Below are 20,655 nucleotides of genomic sequence, written 5' to 3'. Positions count from 1 at the left end.
CTTGCTTGAAGTGTCTCTGCTTTCACTATTGAATGCACTTCCGGGTCGAGTTTCTTCCAATGTTGTGTACCATGCTCTTTTCCCTCCGATGGTGCTGCTAGGCTCGGTCAACCGTCATCCTTCTTCTGCCATTGGATTTCAGTAACATCAGTGGCGGTTCAAAAGCGTAGCCCTTGGTGCGATAAAACTAGAGAATATATTTGTTATTTGACGAGAGTTCTCACTAGACTCTTATCATCGGACGCACTGACGTTCTCTTGCACAAAAACCCGCCTACTTAGTACAAGCAAATGGCTCAGTTCTTGTATTCAATGATGATTAAATAAACTATGCTATAAGATAGCATTGAAGATTGCCCATAGAATCGGGCATTGAGTTTTTCTTCACTATTGCTACTACTAGCTTTAGTTTGTACTATAAGTAGCGTAAACAAGTGATCCGGCGTGTGACGTAAAAATGGCAAAATTTACTACTGGTGCGAAGCACTTTACGAAATATAGGGTAAAGCATTGTCTCTTCCCACTAGTAAGTTGTGATACATGTAGCACTTTGTCTTATATCACTTTTATAGACTTTTTGTAAGAACACACTTCTGTAAATATTAGTGGTATCTCCTACTCTCCCATTCCACCACGAGAATGTTAGTTCAGAGTAAACGAGGAAATACCGTAGGTAAATTCACTATTGCTGCCCATTTCAAAGCACACACGCACTAAGTATATCTTTATACTTAACGAACTATTATTGCTAACACCTAGCTAAATGTAGGAAGAACTGCCACTCTCGTTGTCCCGAGTAATGTTATATACTTTTGCGGTTCATTGTTTCTTTCAACTTTTGGGTCGGGCCAATCCACTATAGCCCGTTCCACTCGAATAGGGGTGAAGGTGCATCCCTCACCTGTGAGCTTCCAGTGACCTAGAAAACTCAAAATACTACACTTTTTCATGTTCTTTTCCACTTTGTAGTTCACTTCAATTGCATCGTTGAATGTCACTATGTGTGTTATATAGCTTAATAATCAAGCTTCCGTTTAGTATCTTTCACTCACACACACTGTGCTGTATTTATAATGAAATATTAAAATAAACACCAAACTTATTCAAACTTCGTCACTTGACATGTTTACTTAGACACCTTGACAGGTGAAGCCACCTATCGGCGACACCAGGAACTGTTTGAACACGTGACATTGAATATGGTAAATTACAGAAACGGATGCATTGAAGGATTGTGTTTTCTGAGTTGATTAATGAAGTTAATTAAACAAATTAAATAAGCTATCCAAAATATAAACAAATTAAAATGACCCTAAACAAGGCTAAAGTAGCCTGACACATGATAATAAACATAATATAACTGATTGGAAGTTCGCTTCTCTTTTGCAACAGTATTGCATTCTCGGCTAGATTTAAAAAAAAAACTAAGGTATGTGTTAGTCTCTCCGAATACCTTCCATAACCATTAACTAGGCCTAAAACTGGTATTAGTACAAGCCAATTTTACAAAACAAAATATATATATCGAGCTACATAAGTCTAATACTACGGGAACACCCAGAAAGTTTATTTACATAACATAACACATATTACTACTCAAATCATATCGGCGGAGCAGACGATAACTATATTTTGACAGAGACATCTAGCGGATGTCATGGAACCATTACAAACAACGTTCTAGACAGCTTCCCCTCTAGTTCAAGTGGACTCGTCAATAATTTTGAAATTGTCAACTTCTCTTTCTCTGAGAGTGATCCGTTGGCAAAACGACGCTTCAAGAGTCGAACACGCTAAAAATGGGCGTGTTTAAAAAAAATAACACCTCTTTGTATTCGGATTTCTCTCATAGACATGCTAAAAATTTTATGATTTTTAAGGCATTGTCTTCGTAGGAACTGTGTCTCGGTAGTGATAGTGTATGCTACTACCTATAACACCACTAGGAATGAACCTTGCTATACATCTAAGCAAAATCTGAATCTCATAGGTTTTCTATCCTTATGCAGATGGTTATATTGATTTCAAAAATCTTCTACAACGTGGGAGGCCAACGCTCCGTTAAGCACGCATGCTTTCTTTAAGTTTTTTTTCTCTGTGAAGCTATCTCTGCCTCTATGCAAGCAAACTAGCATCTAAAATATAAATTTTGCTATCTTCTTCGAAGTTAATATTTATTAATATCAAATTCTCATTTCTTCACTCTGAAGTCCTGTCCTGTTGTTCATTAATATTCAGTTACATAACAAAATAAACCATATATATACATAAAAATACTAATAAAAGTTATATGCTACCGCTGATAAGTATGTAAATATCAATAAACTTTATATGCAAATCCCTAATTAACTTGAAATAATATTCATAATTTCACGCAAAAATTAAATATGTAAATCATCTTACAACACAGTTCATGTGACGTTCACATTTATTCCCCTCCTAAGGAAATGCAACCGTTAATCGCTTAATCGTTGCATTTTCTCAGAAGAGGTACCAATATACTTTACGTAAATCACATACATATTCCGTATATCCTAAACTTTACACAAGATTTCCCTAAATACATCAATATATTCTGACACTAATAAAATAGTAAGCTAAGCACTAATAACAAATAAAAATAATCCCTAACATGTCATAATCACTTTATACTCATCATTCTAGACGAAATTCATCTCTCTATGTTATATCATTATTCATCTGTAGTATTACACTCCGCGCAACAACTCTCTTGAAAGCCAGACGTAAGGAGGTGCGTCTGGGAGTGTATCTTTCTTCTTCAGCTCTCCATCCTGTATGACGTGCCGTGTTTACCTCCTGCCTCTCCTACGTCATCAGGTCAGCTGGGTCCTGAGGAGGCGTGTCTTCACGCTGCACGTATTTCTTCAGGTGAAACACGTTTCTCTTCATCAATACTTCTCTAGTCTCAGGATCACCGAGCGTGCAGACATTATTCTGCGCAGTGGAGAGTGTCAAGTAAGGTCCCGTGTAAAGGAGCATCATCTTTTTGGTAATGCCAGAGAAAGCGTCAGATTTGGGAAAAGCTCTCACCAGTACCAAATCTCCAACCTCGAAACGCGCTGGCTCGCGACGTTTATCAAAGGCCTTCTTTCTTCGCTGTGCTGACTTCTTCAGATTATTTGCTGCTAGCTCAACGTAATATTTCAACGATTTGTGTCTCTCTACTTCTGGGATCTCGAATAATCTTGCCAATTCTCTCGACGGTGATTCTCCCAGGTGCACTTGAAATGGACTTAGACCAGTCGACAGATGTACGCTTGAGTTGAGACACTTTTCGATTTTCTCAAGATGTTTGGGCCATTCTCTCTGATTGTCATGGCACAATTTTCGTAACATTCTCACTGTCGATTTTACACCCACCTCAGCCATATTTCCTTGGGGATAGTACGGAGTACTATAGATGGGCTTAAGGTTTAAGTCCGAGAGTTCCTTCTTCCACTTGGCACTTGAAAACTGTGTCCCATTGTCCGTCAATATGATCTCAGCAGACGGGCACAGTTTCTGGAACTCCTTCAGCTTCTTTACCGCTGTGTCTGTGGTTGCCCTTCTGCACGCATACAGGCCTATCAACTTGGAGAAAGCATCCACGCATACAAGGATGTATGACACGTTGCCTACCCCCACAGGGAGAGGCCCCAACCAGTCCAGGCATACCATGTACCCAGGGCGGCGCACTAAAACAGGGTTCAGTGGTCCCGAACGATACATGTGAGGGGGGATGCTTTCTGGCACAAACCACAGGAAGCTGAGAATTTCTTTATGGTACTCCTCATCTTCGGCCATACAAAATATTCAGTCAACATTGGCACAAGCTTGCTAGCAGACAGATGTCCTCGCTCATTGTGGTAATATTCCAACAATGGCTGCACAAGCACTTCCGGTATGCAAATCCGTAGACCGGAACGGTCACGTTTACATAGCCGTCCATTTGAGAGCAAGTACTGGTGGTTCTCGCTGGCTGTTTTCCCTGAGTTTTCCTGGTTCTGCAGCTTTCTCTTGACGTCGCCAAATACAGGGTCAGAAGTTTGCAGCTCTGGCAACACTGCAATCAGTTCCCTTAACTGACTCGGAATGTGGGTCAGTATTGTCATTAGAGACTCATTTAACACCAATTTCTTTGCTTTATCAAATTGAACCCCTGTATTTGGTGGGTACCTGGAATGGTAATCACTTAAATTGTCCTTATACTTCACATACTCGAACTCGAATGTCAGCATATTTAAAGTTAGTACCCTACGCATCAGACGCTGTGACGTAAGCCTACATAACAGCAGAAAACGTATCGATTGATGGTCGCTGCGAATTTTGAAGAAATTGCCTACCAAATAGTGCTTAAACTTGCACACGCCATCAATTACACCAGCCATCTCTTTCTCTGAAATTCCATAATTACGTTCTGCTGCATTAAAGATGCGTGACGTCATTCCTATTACACGGACCTCGCCATTGTCGTCCAGTTGGTAAAGATGTGACGAACAACTTTCATCGGAAGCATCGCATTCCAAAATAAGTTGTCTGTCAGGGAGCGGCTTCTTCAGCACTACTTTCTCTCTGAAGACTTCGCGTATCCTTTGAAACGCTACGTCGTGACAAGGCAACCATTGATATTTCACTCCCTTCTTTAACAACTGAAACAATGGATATAAAATTTCTGAATACTGTGTACTGAATATTCTGTAGAATTGACAGTACCCAATAAAACTTCTCAATTCTTTCACGTTTCTAGGTTTACGAAATTCCATAACCTTCTCCAGTTTCTCCTGCGACTTCTCAATTCCAGCAGGCGAGAGGTCATAGCCAAGAATGGAAATTCTCCGGCGGGCAAATTGACACTTTTTCAATCTTAAAGTTAGGCCACCTACTTTTAACTTCCCTAATACAATATCAAGATGGCGTAGATGCTCATCAAAAGAAAATGACGATATGGTTACATCATCAACATAATGGCCACAAAATTCACGACACTCATCCCCGAGAATGGAATTGATCGCACGCACACATGAAGCTAAGCTTTGCTTGGTCCCAAATGGTAGCTTCTTAAATACATACGTAATTCCGTCGTGAAGGAAACCTAAATATTTCTGACTCTTTTCCTCAACTAGAATTTGCATGAAAGAATCCACTGCATCTAAACTAGAGAACCAACTCCGTTCACATAAATCTTGCAATGTACACAGTGCAGGGATTTGTTGATCGAATTCTGAGCGCGTAATAGCCCCAAGCTTACGCGCATCCAAACAAGTTCTCAAGGTCCCATTCTTTTTCGGAACAATCACAAGTGGGCTTAGATAAGAAGTGGGATGCTTCTTTATTATACCCCACGACAACCAACGATTGATGGTATTAGTAACAGCCGTTCTGTGTCGAAGAGGATAAGGATACATCCTTGTCTTCATGGGTCGATCATCAGTCACCTCTATGGAATGCTGGTAATCCCTAATGGTACCGGGCTTCTCGTCAAATATGCGTCGATGTTTGTAGAGCACATCGTACAACTTTTGCTTTTCCTCCCCACTCAAATCAGTATACTTTTCGACATGATCTCTTATTTCCTCTGGTGTAGCCTGGGTTCGAACCTTCGCCCATTCCTGTGGCGAGTAAACAACGTTTGCGAGTTCGGCTGCAGTTGGGAACTTCCCATCGTCCAACTGGCTGCGCAGGGTAGCCAACTCTCGCTGGTGGCCTCCACCTGCTGACGCTTGCTCGAACTGCTCTGTAGTCAGCGGTCCTCTCCTCGACACGCACATACTACTAAGTGTGGGATTCTCACAATCAACCACATCCTCTTCGAACTCCCAGGATAATTTTCTTATGAAAAGGTCTTCTTCCTCTATTTCGATGTCTCGAAAAGAAACTTCTATATGGTGAGGATGGTTAAGCAAAAGGACGTTTCTCTCATAATCTAGGATCGCTCTACTTTCTACAAAGAACTGTGAACCCAAAATGAGTTCACGGTTCAGCCCTTTCACTACTATTGCTGAAGTATAGTACTCCTTTTCTGCAATCACGAGTTCTAACAATACTTGGCCGATGATTGAAGCAACGGCGCGGCCGAACGCTGAACTAACTCTAATGTTTGATGACTTGATGAACGCTGGTGGGGGGTCTCGCTTACGTATTTCTTCCCAACATTGCAATGAGATAGCTGAGATACTCGCGCCACTATCCAATAATGCCAGAATTTTATTATTAAATAGACCTACTTCTACCTCGGGAAGTGTTACTAAATTATTATTAGGTAGCTTTTCGGTCGAGCTTTCCAACAGGTCCCTAAAGATCGCATTCGTCTCGTCAAACAACTTTCTGTTAATTTTAATTTTGTCCCCATTTCTCTGTAATAACATAATTTCGGGATGACGAATGTCGTTATTTCCTTCACGATCGAAATGTGTCGTGCTAATTATACGTCTACAAGTTTCACAATCCCCATTCTCAAGTGTGTCTAAAGTCTTTACAAGTGTCTCACAATTTTCTTCTTTTTCTTCTAAAACATTATTACATTCATTAACACAATTACGCATATCCTCAGAAATACATTTCGCCGGTTGCTCCTGAATATTCAGTACTCCAGTATTCAAGTCACCGCTCTGAGAACATGCGGACAGTTCTCAGTGGCGTTGACTAGTTCCAGGGCTGTTCGTACGTGAATTCCCACGAGACGAGACTTGTCTCGAGGACTGTTCATCCTTTCGTTATGAACTCGGAGCTCATTAACCTCCGCCGCATAGTCACTATTTCTATTGTTATTGCGAGTTTGTGCGTGGCCACGACCCCTGTTCCTTCCACGCCGTTGTCCTCGATTGCCCTGATTTCTCGTTCGAGAATCTCCAGTGTCACGCTCCTGACCACTGGAATTTCTCGAACGCCAATTGCCATTATTATTGCTATTTCTATTTCCGTTGCCTCTACGTGAACCCCTATTGTAATAAGGCCCATTGTCCCTGTGGATCCTCCTGTCTCTGGTGGGGTTACTCGGCCTACTGTTTCGTGGGGGAGGGGAAGATCGTCCAGTTTCTTCTTCTTCTTCTTCTACTGTCAGTGTGTTTATTCCCCTCCTATTGTTGTTGTTACTTGGTGGCTGGTAAGTGGACTGAAGCTCACCAACAATGTTCAACAATTCATCTATAGATCGAGGTTTAGATGACACAATACATCTATAGATGGAGAATGGCAATTGACGTGGAAGAACACGCAAAAGTACCTGGGGAGGTAATGGGGGGTCGAGAATACTGTTGGTATGCAGTAACTCCAACAAGTATTCCGTCGGTTTCTTATTTCCCCGTGTCTCAAAACGTGACGTCAAAATGGAGGCACGGAGATTAGCAAGTTTTTCCTCGCTGAGATAGGCGTTCTTGAAATGTCTAACAAGATCTTGGTAATCAGCGCATTTCTTCAAAGTCACCTGCATCCACTGGCGTGAGATGCCACGGAAGCAGTGGGAGGAAAATGCTAACCGTCTCTCTTCTGGTACACCCGTTAGGTCGAAGTAATTATCTAGCTCTACTAGAAAATTATGGGCCTGTATTTCTGATTCGCCTCCTGTAAAAACAGGAAGGGACAGATCTCGATGTAATAGCCCTAAGGCCGACGCTGCTTGGCAAGTAGCCACACTACTATTGCTACTGCTGACGTTATTGATGTTTTGAGGGGGAGGGGCAGCCTGCTCGTCTGAGTTCTCACGCCTGGGAAGCTCAGGGAACTGTCCCGCATGGCTCGGTCCAGCGACCGGCGTTTCGATTCTCTCATGTGAGACAGAGGCTGTGTTTTGACAGCTGGAACCATTTTCTCGCACCGACTCCTTTAACAGTTCCAGCTGTTCCTCCCATCTCAGTTCTGCTCTACGCAACTTGGATTGTAAATGGCCCACTGAACTATCTACTGTTGCTTTTACTCTATCTATTTCAGTAGAAACGGCGGCTACATTTTCCCCCACTCTCTCCATGTCACCACGTAAATGGTTGACATCCCGAGAGACTTGCGCGAGATCCGAACCAAGGACCTCAGATATCTCGCCTATCCTGTTTTCAGTGTGAGCCTCTAGTTCACTAATTTTATTCTCGGTTGCCTCAACTGACGACTTTAATTCTTGGCAGGATGCTGCTATCTTGGATTCCAGAGCTTCCGCTGAGGAATCGATCCTTGCCTCAAGCTCTGTCACATTTTGGAGCATCTCATGCCGGAAACTGGCAGTGATCTGCTCTTGAACAGCCTCTAACCTATCTAGCATTGCTCTGCTAGCGTTCTCCTGCCTACTTGCTAATTCCGATAACGTTTTCTCTTGTACCCTTTCTTGTTTTTCTAAATTCTTTTCCTGTTTCGCTAACTTCTCTGAAATTTCCAAAAGTGATATTTCCTGCTTCTTTTCTTGGTGTTCTAACTTATTCGAAATTTCTAACAGTGACTTTTCTTGCTTCTTTTCTTGGTTTTCTAACTTGCCAGAGATTTCCTTTAACATGCTAAATAGTGACGCGAGACACGGGTCAGTAACAGTTGTGACTTGCCCTGAGGTGCTAGGAACAGGTTCCCTAACCTGCTCCGATTCAATAGCCCTTTCACTACTAACGGTACCTTCTCCAGGCGGAACTACTTCCTGGAGAGAGGTGTTTACATTTCCTACCGAATCGCTTCCGGTGTCCTGAGACTCCGATGGAAATTCCATTACTTGCGCAAATTGTTCGTCAATGATGTTGTCGCCTACAAAGCCTTCCATCGCTCTAGCTTGTCTCCGCGTTAATACCATCAAGTGATTATGAACTCTAAATAAACAACTATGTGCTCTAATATGCCTGATCTGAATTCACTAAATGTTATTCCCCTCCAAAAAGGTTTAAAATTTTGCAACACACTTCAACAAAATAAATGCATATGACACATAAATAATACACACATAAATAATAAACTTTCTGGATGGCAGCGCGACAACCTGAAAGAAAAACACATCTACTGCTACCCGCGTCTGGCTTGCACTAAATATCGTAAAAACGTTGGGTATCTTTCATTTCTTGTGGCACCATACTTTACTGAACAGAAAATTGAAAAAGAAAACAAGACTTTACTTTAATTCTCTTGCAACAACATTTAATATTAAAAGCAAAATTTAGCAAGGGACATTTCTAAAAACAAAACATACATCCAGGATGGTGTGTGTGTCGTGCCCCACGCGCAAGGCAGCCAATTTCTTTGTGAGCGGGAGGAAGGTGAGTTTGCATACTATGAATAAATTACCAAACTAATTAATATTTAAAATGCAAATGTGGGAGGAATCTTAATATTTAATCTGATAATTACGTTAAATTACTGCAACCTCCTGCCACAAAGTTAATTTACTAAAATTAGTCAGTCGGTAGAGTCTTAGAATGAATAAAATTAAAATTTTGAAAAAGATAAACAAGATTCCTGTTATGCATGAAACTCTGATTTACAGGTTACTATGGTTTTAACACCCATCCTGTATGTGAAAGACGCCCAAAATACGCTCATCGTAATTACGATCCATGGATAGACCCAGCTTCTGGCCTGAAAAGCAAACAAGATAGACAAAAGGGTAACACATTACCTTGCGGCCAAACTGCAAACAATAAAGAAGTCAACATTCCAGTGGAAATCCTGTTTTAATGCACCACTTCCGTAATTCCAGATGCACAAAAATATTATTACAAGAGCACTCGCGCGCGCGGTCTCGCTATGAGACCTAAAAAAAATATTTCTTTTTAATATTTCTTTATCACACTTTGATTTGTTATCGTTCGTGCACTTTTGAAGTTAAGGCGCCGCGCTCTTCTTGCTTGAAGTGTCTCTGCTTTCACTATTGAATGCACTTCCGGGTCGAGTTTCTTCCAATGTTGTGTACCATGCTCTTTTCCCTCCGATGGTGCTGCTAGGCTCGGTCAACCGTCATCCTTCTTCTGCCATTGGATTTCAGTAACATCAGTGGCGGTTCAAAAGCGTAGCCCTTGGTGCGATAAAACTAGAGAATATATTTGTTATTTGACGAGAGTTCTCACTAGACTCTTATCATCGGACGCACTGACGTTCTCTTGCACAAAAACCCGCCTACTTAGTACAAGCAAATGGCTCAGTTCTTGTATTCAATGATGATTAAATAAACTATGCTATAAGATAGCATTGAAGATTGCCCATAGAATCGGGCATTGAGTTTTTCTTCACTATTGCTACTACTAGCTTTAGTTTGTACTATAAGTAGCGTAAACAAGTGATCCGGCGTGTGACGTAAAAATGGCAAAATTTACTACTGGTGCGAAGCACTTTACGAAATATAGGGTAAAGCATTGTCTCTTCCCACTAGTAAGTTGTGATACATGTAGCACTTTGTCTTATATCACTTTTATAGACTTTTTGTAAGAACACACTTCTGTAAATATTAGTGGTATCTCCTACTCTCCCATTCCACCACGAGAATGTTAGTTCAGAGTAAACGAGGAAATACCGTAGGTAAATTCACTATTGCTGCCCATTTCAAAGCACACACGCACTAAGTATATCTTTATACTTAACGAACTATTATTGCTAACACCTAGCTAAATGTAGGAAGAACTGCCACTCTCGTTGTTCCGAGTAATGTTATATACTTTTGCGGTTCATTGTTTCTTTCAACTTTTGGGTCGGGCCAATCCACTATAGCCCGTTCCACTCGAATAGGGGTGAAGGTGCATCCCTCACCTGTGAGCTTCCAGTGACCTAGAAAACTCAAAATACTACACTTTTTCATGTTCTTTTCCACTTTGTAGTTCACTTCAATTGCATCGTTGAATGTCACTATGTGTGTTATATAGCTTAATAATCAAGCTTCCGTTTAGTATCTTTCACTCACACACACTGTGCTGTATTTATAATGAAATATTAAAATAAACACCAAACTTATTCAAACTTCGTCACTTGACATGTTTACTTAGACACCTTGACAGGTGAAGCCACCTATCGGCGACACCAGGAACTGTTTGAACACGTGACATTGAATATGGTAAATTACAGAAACGGATGCATTGAAGGATTGTGTTTTCTGAGTTGATTAATGAAGTTAATTAAACAAATTAAATAAGCTATCCAAAATATAAACAAATTAAAATGACCCTAAACAAGGCTAAAGTAGCCTGACACATGATAATAAACATAATATAACTGATTGGAAGTTCGCTTCTCTTTTGCAACAGTATTGCATTCTCGGCTAGATTTAAAAAAAAAACTAAGGTATGTGTTAGTCTCTCCGAATACCTTCCATAACCATTAACTAGGCCTAAAACTGGTATTAGTACAAGCCAATTTTACAAAACAAAATATATATATCGAGCTACATAAGTCTAATACTACGGGAACACCCAGAAAGTTTATTTACATAACATAACACATATTACTACTCAAATCATATCGGCGGAGCAGACGATAACTATATTTTGACAGAGACATCTAGCGGATGTCATGGAACCATTACAAACAACGTTCTAGACAGCTTCCCCTCTAGTTCAAGTGGACTCGTCAATAATTTTGAAATTGTCAACTTCTCTTTCTCTGAGAGTGATCCGTTGGCAAAACGACGCTTCAAGAGTCGAACACGCTAAAAATGGGCGTGTTTAAAAAAAATAACACCTCTTTGTATTCGGATTTCTCTCATAGACATGCTAAAAATTTTATGATTTTTAAGGCATTGTCTTCGTAGGAACTGTGTCTCGGTAGTGATAGTGTATGCTACTACCTATAACACCACTAGGAATGAACCTTGCTATACATCTAAGCAAAATCTGAATCTCATAGGTTTTCTATCCTTATGCAGATGGTTATATTGATTTCAAAAATCTTCTACAACGTGGGAGGCCAACGCTCCGTTAAGCACGCATGCTTTCTTTAAGTTTTTTTTTTCTCTGTGAAGCTATCTCTGCCTCTATGCAAGCAAACTAGCATCTAAAATATAAATTTTGCTATCTTCTTCGAAGTTAATATTTATTAATATCAAATTCTCATTTCTTCACTCTGAAGTCCTGTCCTGTTCATTAATATTCAGTTACATAACAAAATAAACCATATATATACATAAAAATACTAATAAAAGTTATATGCTACCGCTGATAAGTATGTAAATATCAATAAACTTTATATGCAAATCCCTAATTAACTTGAAATAATATTCATAATTTCACGCAAAAATTAAATATGTAAATCATCTTACAACACAGTTCATGTGACGTTCACATTGCCGAAACCTAAAATGGCGGTGAAATCAAATTTTGGATTGAAGGCCTTCCTGACGAGGTCGGTCCTTAGCGCTTTGTGTTTCACGAAACTTATTCACAAGTTGATGCACATACTGATGATTTACACTAGTACGTTCGGGATAAAATTCATTAAATCTTCTAGCAGTCGAACGATAGTTTCGACTACATTTTTCGAAAAGAAAAATAAGTTTCATTTATCTTCAGCAGAATCGTAAGAAAATAATCAGCAAAAATCCAACGCTCACACACAAGTTCAATCAAACTATCCTTGATAAAATATCTTATAAAACAACACAGCGTTCGTTCGCTACTTCATTTCAGTATTGATTGCAAGACTGCACCCAATTTCAGCACAAATTGAGCACTAAATATCGGCATAGGTTTGAATCAAATCCTACTTGGTGGGGGGCCAACTTCACACTTCCCCCATATCATAATTTCTAATTTCCCCCGTTCTGGTTAGAGCACAAATTCTAAAACTTGCGGCATAAATCAGCACAAATTGAGCAATAAATATTGGCATAGGTTTGAACCGAATCCGACTTGGTGGTGGGGGGGCCAACTTCACACTTCCCCCAAATCATCGTTTCTTATTTCCCCCGTTCTGGGTAGAGCACAAATTCTAAAACTTGCGGCACAAATCAGCACAAATTGAGCACTAAATATTGGCATAGGTTTGAATCGAATCCGACTTGGTGGGGGGGGCCAACTTCACATTTCCCCCAAATCATCGTTTCTCATTTCCCCTGTTCTGGGTAGAGCACAAATTCTAAAACTTGCGGCATAAATCAGCACAAATTGAGCACTAAATATTGGCATAGGTTTAAATCGAATCCGACTTGGTAGGGGGGCCAACTTCACACTTCCCCCAAATCATCGTTTCTCATTTCCCCCGTTCTGGGTATAGCACAAATTCTAAAACTTGCGGCACAAATCAGCACAAATGGAGCACTAAATATTGGTATTGGTTTGAATCCAGTTTGAGTTAGTGGGGGGGGCAGTGTGAAGTTAGCCCCCCACCATTGTCGTCAAATTCCGTTGTTGGTAATGGAGCACAAATTCTAAATTTCACGGCACAAATTAGCACAAATTAAGTACTAATTTTTGATAGTATTCGCAGTCTTTTATTGAGAGGTGGGGGGACCAACTTCACGCACCCCACTTCTGCCAGTGTCTGGACCTGTGTGGTTTCTCTCATGCACCTAACAACTTGCAGTAACACATTCTTCAATGGAAGTATTAGCCATCTTTTACACAATCTGAAAGAATGGAAAACCTTACATTAGCATTTATCAATGGGGTAAGAGGACAGGTATATATATAATAAACAAATAATGGTTGAGTTGAGTGGTGTAACTCACACTTGTTTCAGTCATTTATTTCTAGCAAATATTAGATTGATTTTACATGTATAATCTCATGAATGTGCACTCATGTCCAAAATTATTGTCACATGTCTATAAATATGTTGTTGTAGGAATATAATTTGATAACGAATTCGCCCGGTATTTCTTGTAATGTTAGTACGTGTATAATCGGCAAAGACATATGTGACAAATTTTATGTCAATAGAGCAGTAAATAAGAACAATAAAACGAAAATAAAACTTTCTTGTCCATTTAGGAACATTTTGTTTTAATCACTCTAATTTTCGCATTTATAATTCTTTTCCTATGCAATTTACTACAAATATACATTTCCCGATTGTACACATAGTATCAGTATTAAAAGTATCCTGCAAAATCATTATCAAAATATATTCTTACGAGAAGACATTTATAGATATGCGACAATAATTTTGGACATGAATGTACTTATGTTTATATATATTGATGTAAGTTGTTAATAAACCGATTACAATATTCATTGTTTAAGTTTTGCCAGGAAACGTAATCTGAAATTAAACTATATATTTCTTTTTTTCTAGCACAATGACACTTTTATTGAATTGGAAGATGTCTACTTTGGTGACGTCTGGTTATGTAGTGGACAAAGCAATATGGTGATGAGTTTAAGCATGGTACGTTATTTTAATAATTTATTTATTGGTTATTATGTGACGTAGATGCTGCACGAACAATTTTCATGTAGAGATGATTCACACAGAATTTAAAATCTTGCATAAAATAGCCAATATTGAAGTAATATTGTTAAGAATGATGCAATATGTAGTTAGGTACCTTGTGTAGAATACCAAACCCGCAATTATTGAGGAGAGGAACCGATTATCAAGACCTATTTTTTGCGAGCTCTCCCACAGGAGTAGAGAAGTTCGCGCACGACGGTGATACTACAGAAAGAACCTGGTATTATGAAGAAAACATATGTTTTAAAACTATGACAAAACGAAAGCTAACATATGTATGCTACTGTGTGATACTTTACTTAACAGAGATACTAGGAAAACAATTATAAACTGCGTTAGCAAAAAACAACCTTAAAATACAGTAGTCTTGAAATAGACATTTACTTAACTTATAAAATCACATTGAAATAAACGAGGCAGAGCGTTAAGACAGAAGGAGCCGGGTTCATTCTTGGGGAAAGGGCTGACTAGAGGTTACCTCTCATGAATAGAAGCTACATTTCAACAAGGAACTGGAAGTTTCGCGGGGATGAAAGTAATCACAGGATGTTGAGTTATCCTGACCACCCCTTAGCTACAGTCTCATGTAGTTAAGAAAAATCTGTGGTTACTCCATTTTCTTCATTACTCTCTCTAGTATAAGGTGACCTAACGTCCCAGAAAACCGGAATTATCGCGGTTTTTCATCATAACATACAGTGTTCAGGCCGCTCAAAAGTCCCGGAACTCATTTTTCAAATAAATTTTATGAAGTTTTATAATTAAAAAAAAAAAGATTTCGCTCTATTAAACAGAATGCGACATACATTAATACATTTTAGCTTATTTCTCTAACCTCCGTAGTCCCACAGTAATCAGATTTGGTGGAAATCGTATTAATATTTTTACATTTAACCCTTTCGTGGGCAATGGGAAGAAGAGTTCCCACTAAAGGAATTAAGTATGCTCGTATTTGCTCCACTGGGAAGCAATATTCCCATTAGTTATGAGTCTTTATTCACTATGGAAATGGGAATGGCGCTAGAGAAATCATTTATTTTGTTTGTTTGGTTGTTTTTAGTGTGTGTTGGGTAACATGGAGGAGGTATCGTCCCATCAGTTGTAGAAAAAATTGGCCCACGAAAGCGTTTTAAACAACTAGTTTAGGCTTGGGTCTCAGAAGGCTATGATGCTATGCAGTTTGATTAGTTTGATTCATTTGGAGTTGAGTTTCGCTGTATCTGTCGCCATAATTATGTGAACTAGCAACTATATAACTAGCTTAAGAGTTATGAAAATTGTTCGCTTGTCGCACTACTTACCACTATCACTGTAAGAATATTGTAGTTGTTGATGTTAATATCAGTGAAGTTCTACCGGTGGCTTCTTGTATTAGTCGTATTGTGTTAATGAGTTGCAAAACGCAATGCCGAAACTGCGTGCAAATTCAGTGTCAGTTATTGTAAGGAGCGGAACTTTATATCAACAGAGTATTAATATGAATCATGGTGGGCGCTCTGACATTGTTGATCACATTAAGTCAAAAAAATACATCAACATATTTAGTACACTGGGCTGTAGTAAAACTCCACATTATTTTGTAAAACCTCAATCAAAAGAAGACATAAAATTTCGAGTATTCGAGCTTACACTAGCCTATCACACGGTAAAACATCATGGGCCTTATGCAGAGTCGTTCCAACGCGTGATTAGTGCCATACTAAAGAGTTCGACTAACATATGTTTCCTGCAGTAGTTAGCCCTTTAGTATGACGTTAATCATACGTCAAAACGATTCTGCATAAAGCCCCATCAAAATGTGAGATCTACTGATTGTACTAATAACCTTAATAGCGATTGATGACTCATCCATTGGAAAAAAAATCGGCAAGAACTAAAGTATCAGACAGTATTAGGACTTAGTAAAGTATCAGACTTAGTAAAAGGAGTTAGGGTTTAAAGGAAAGCCTTGATAATTTCAAGAAATTTTCTCTTTACGAGATATACACTGATGCCAGCAATGATCAAGCTGATAAAATAACTCCGTTTGTTGTTGTTCAGTTTTTCGATACTAATGAAAGAATTCAGTCCAAACTTTTGATAGTGAGTTCCCTACCTAATGAAACATTTAACAAAATGTCAACATTTTGTTTGAATACTATTGAAATGTGTGATCTCGGGGGGGGGGGGAAATAAGAAATGTGTGGCATTTTGTGGAGACTACACGAACACCAACCCTGGCGCTTTAAAAATACAAAACAAATGCAGCGTATTTACCAAATTAAAGACAGCATTGCATTAAAACGTTGAAGGGATAGGCTGCCCTGCATATATTGTCGTGCAGACATCTGCTGATAATTGGAGCTGTGATGTAGAAACTATCATTGTATAGGTATTCTCGTGCCTTTCTATATACACAGTTAGAACAGACAGGCTTAAGGAGTTGATTATCGCACCCAAAATCGATCGTATTTATCCCATTTACAATTGTAATAAAGGACTAAAGTCGCAGATGTAACCTATTCTTACGGTACTGACTCTATTTTTAAATAAATCCACTGTTCTATCTGCTACCATATTGCACTATTCTTAATTAGTTTGATACCAGAAATAGTAGATTTTCAACTCTTCCTCTTGACATATAGGAATAAAGTTTCTTGGGACGCGCATTTGAATCCTAAAACCCGCTACTTCACATCTTTTATCGTTTTCCTCTGTGAATATCATTATTAAAACCTAAAGTATAGTAAATTTCTGCAACCTTCGATTTTAGTAGTAAGATAAAAGAGAAGATCAGATATTTTCTTAAGATATTGAATCAATTAAAAAAAAAAAAAAAACGTTTTTCGTTATCAATTATCGTTTTTGTTCTATGACAATTAACATCGTCATAGAACAGGAACACTTCTACCACTTTTCGATCAAATATAGAATTAAGGAATGGAATTAGAATGGAACCTACTTTTGACTTTTGAAATTATTTGAAGAAACCACTTCTCGATATCTACTACCGCTTTTTCTCTATGAAGATCAATGTTGAAACCAGTAGTATTACTAAACGTCTAGTACTAAATGTCCAGTAGAATGATACGAGTGGAAATGGCATCTTTTCCGGAGTCGCTAAATCGATTCCAAAAGAAAAACCCGCGTGTCTATTGCCGTTTCTGTTCTATGGTGATCAATGTTAAAACTAGAAATTATTCATTTTTTCCTCTCCTAGCTTGAGTTGAGTTGATTTTGAGTTTAACGTCCCTTTCAGTAGCGAGGCTATATGAGACGGGACCTACTGATTAACATGGAATACAAACCACATGAACCCCGACGAGAATCGAACCCGGATCTCCCACGCCAAAGGCGCGTATGCTAACCGCTTAGCCACCAAGGAGCTCTCTCCTAGCTTGAATAGAGGGTTAACGTGTGATGTGGAATCTATTATTAAGATGCTGAATCAATTCCAAAAAGCCACTTCCCAACATCACTTACCATTCTAGTTCTAATACCATCGACAGAAAGAAGACGGTCGGTTGGATGAACGGACGGACATAGACGTTCTATAAGTATTCCGATACTTATAGTTTGGAAGTCTAATCATAAGAGTAATTGTACACATAATACTCCTCTCTATGTGAATTGAGTCGATCGTAGCTTTTCAGAGCCTATATTCACTGCTCAGTACTAGAAAGAAATGCTGTTAAATAAAGCTTATTTAAAATTAAGGAAAATTTCCTCATTCTCACTCCGATTAAATAAGACTTAAGATTGTTAGTTTAATATTGAACAATTCTTGAAATTTTCATATATTCCTTGAGTCTCAATCGAATTAGCACATATAAACACTCCTGGGATGAACTAAGTATTTAAAATTTCAAGCAGTACTCAAAAATGTACAGCGCAATTTAAATTCCTGAATTTATTCATATTTGAACTAAGTTTATAGTCTCAATCAAGTTTTTTTTTTTAAGTTTTTATTGGTAATTGCTACCATTTACAAGAGTTCAAATGGAAAGATTTTAAGAGTGTTAATATCTGTTTTCTTGACTGGATTTTCAGTTTTCCTTAATTATAAGAGATAAATATTACTTTGCTAAGCATCGGTCAATCATTACCATGACTTCTTTCCGGACAAAAGTGCGTCCCGAAATGCGTTGTCAGTAAATATTCTCTAAGTCAGTATAAGTTAAAATATGAGGCGTTTCCATCAAGTTATAATCCTTGTAAGCGGACAAGTAAACTGGCTTGGCTTTCACTGCCAATCTGCGGCTGTTCTTCATTGATACATGGAGCCTGGTATAAGTTAACACGTGTTTTAAATGGCTGCTCAGATTCAGAATCCCGCCAAATGTGAATTGCGTTTCATCATATGTTGTGGCCTACTACCAGCAACAACTTGAAAGCCGTATTAGCCTAAGAAGATTTAATAAGCAGGTGATATTTTCAATACATTGTTTTGTTTCTCTAAAAGTAAAATCTTAACTGATGTTGAAGCTGTAAATTAATAAATAAAGAAGAGTAGGATTACGGTTAAATGATCTACAAATCATTTTCTCGATAGTATAGAGAATGCTTAGATTTGAGGCAAATTTGTTCTAGCTAGTACAAGATAATGACCAATTGTTACATATTTTAAGTAGACATTAATAATTACATAAGTAACACAAAGTTTCCGCATGAAGTTTGAACAAAATGAAATCAATTTATGAACAGGAGCCTATCTACTAAAGACCTCTACATTTTTGTGAACTTCTCGTTTCATGATTCTACATAACTAATTAAAGGTACACACTTACAGGATATGGGTTACAAAACCTTGATGTCTGAAGACCATTTTCTCACTTCCAAACTATAAGTTCTATCGACGTGTTGACGACACCAATTACTTGCTGAGACTCAAGTAACCAGTTCAAAACAGTGCAGTCACTAGCTTCTAGCTTCCCCTTGTTTATTTTACAGGCGGTTTATATAGTTGTCAATTCATGTTTTCAGCTGTTTCTCATCCTGTTTCAATTCCTATTTTCATCACTTTCACTCTCCCTTGTTGATCTTCGTTTTCTAGGAAGTGAGACTGGTTATTTTTCATTTCTGGAAACCAACTAATTTCGTGTACTACAAATATTACAAATTTATAGAAATTTAATACTATCACAATATATAGCGCAATGTCGTGCATTCGGTTGTTGTCCTTTATGAGTGTCACGGCATAATAGATACAGTGAGAGGATTCAGTGATTCCCCTAATGTATCTGTGTACATAGCTGGAAACTTTAGGGGGTACGGAGTTAAGTTATTGTAGGGATTGAAACTTGGTACATTCTGTATCTTGTTGGGGGTTTGGTCTTTCAGAGTTCTTTTTTAAGTTATTTTTTCCAATATCTCAAATCGTCAAACTAAACATATGTATGTATGCTGTTAAGATATGATTGAAAAGACAATGACAATGAGAACGGGCAATTTTCGGTTATTTTTGCGATTACCTCACACCGTTTTCGAGAAACATGCCGTTTTTCTTATTCCTTTATCAAATTTGGGAGTCAAAGTTGTAATAGGGGATTGAAATTTGCTGTGTATATACATGTATCTCAAAAGTAATCTGGATTTAAATTTATAAAATAAACTTTTATTTATTCATACTCTGATTAAATATAGAAAATAATTTTCGGCAAATATCTTCCATGTCTCATATGACCCTCGCGCAACCTTATGACAATATTTGCAATCACATATTTTGCAGACTTGTGTCTCAATTATTGCGGTAACACGTCGAATTTCTTTTTTAAGTTTAGGAATGGTTTGTTTGCATTTGCTGTAAACTTTGGCCTATACATGACCTTGGTGGCGAAATCAGTCTCCCATGCAATTTCTTTCGTAACAACTCAATGGTTAGGCGCGCCGCATGATATGTGGTGCCTTTCAGCTGGAAGAACACTTCATCAACATCAAAGAAAAACTCCATGGCTTCCAAGTGAGTCCACAGATGCTGTTATCTCGCAATAATGTACACCATTGACATATTATGTAATTTGTGCACAGTTTCAGCACAACACTTTCCAAGTTTGTAATTTTGCATTACGATAATTATCCTCTCCTGCACCGCATATTTCTTCATCAGGACAACTCTTTGCTAATTGGAATGTGAATTAATGTGTGATTCAGAGAGCGTTACCATCTCAAAGAAAAAAATACGTGCAATATAAAACCGCGTTACTTTATATGGATCCTGATGAACTTTGACCTAAAGGGCCATTTAAGGTTATCTTTTATGTATCTCGTACCATTTGCGAGGTATGGGCAGTTTTTGTTTCCAGTGTCAAATTTTGGACTACAAGAGGCTTGTAGCGAAAGCTGG

At 38.5% G+C, this 20,655-nt stretch overlaps 1 protein-coding gene across 3 annotated transcripts in view; it reads left to right on the top strand.

Annotated features, from left to right (window-relative positions):
• The window catches only part of LOC145684020 (sialate O-acetylesterase-like), a 102,870-nt gene that overhangs the window by 46,668 nt on the left and 35,547 nt on the right, over positions 1-20,655 (top strand). For all 3 annotated transcript variants that reach the window (XM_081755833.1, XM_081755835.1, XM_081755834.1), the window contains exon 5: positions 14,175-14,267. In XM_081755833.1, coding sequence (XP_081611959.1) covers positions 14,175-14,267 — 93 coding nt within the window. The remainder of the gene's footprint in view (positions 1-14,174; positions 14,268-20,655) is intronic.

Source organism: Thermobia domestica, chromosome 4 (assembly GCF_964235325.1).
Source record: "Thermobia domestica chromosome 4, izTheDome1.hap1.1, whole genome shotgun sequence".
NCBI classification, from domain to species: domain Eukaryota; kingdom Metazoa; phylum Arthropoda; class Insecta; order Zygentoma; family Lepismatidae; genus Thermobia; species Thermobia domestica.
Note: the sequence above shows the minus strand (reverse complement) of the source record. Positions and strands in the feature narration are given on the sequence as shown.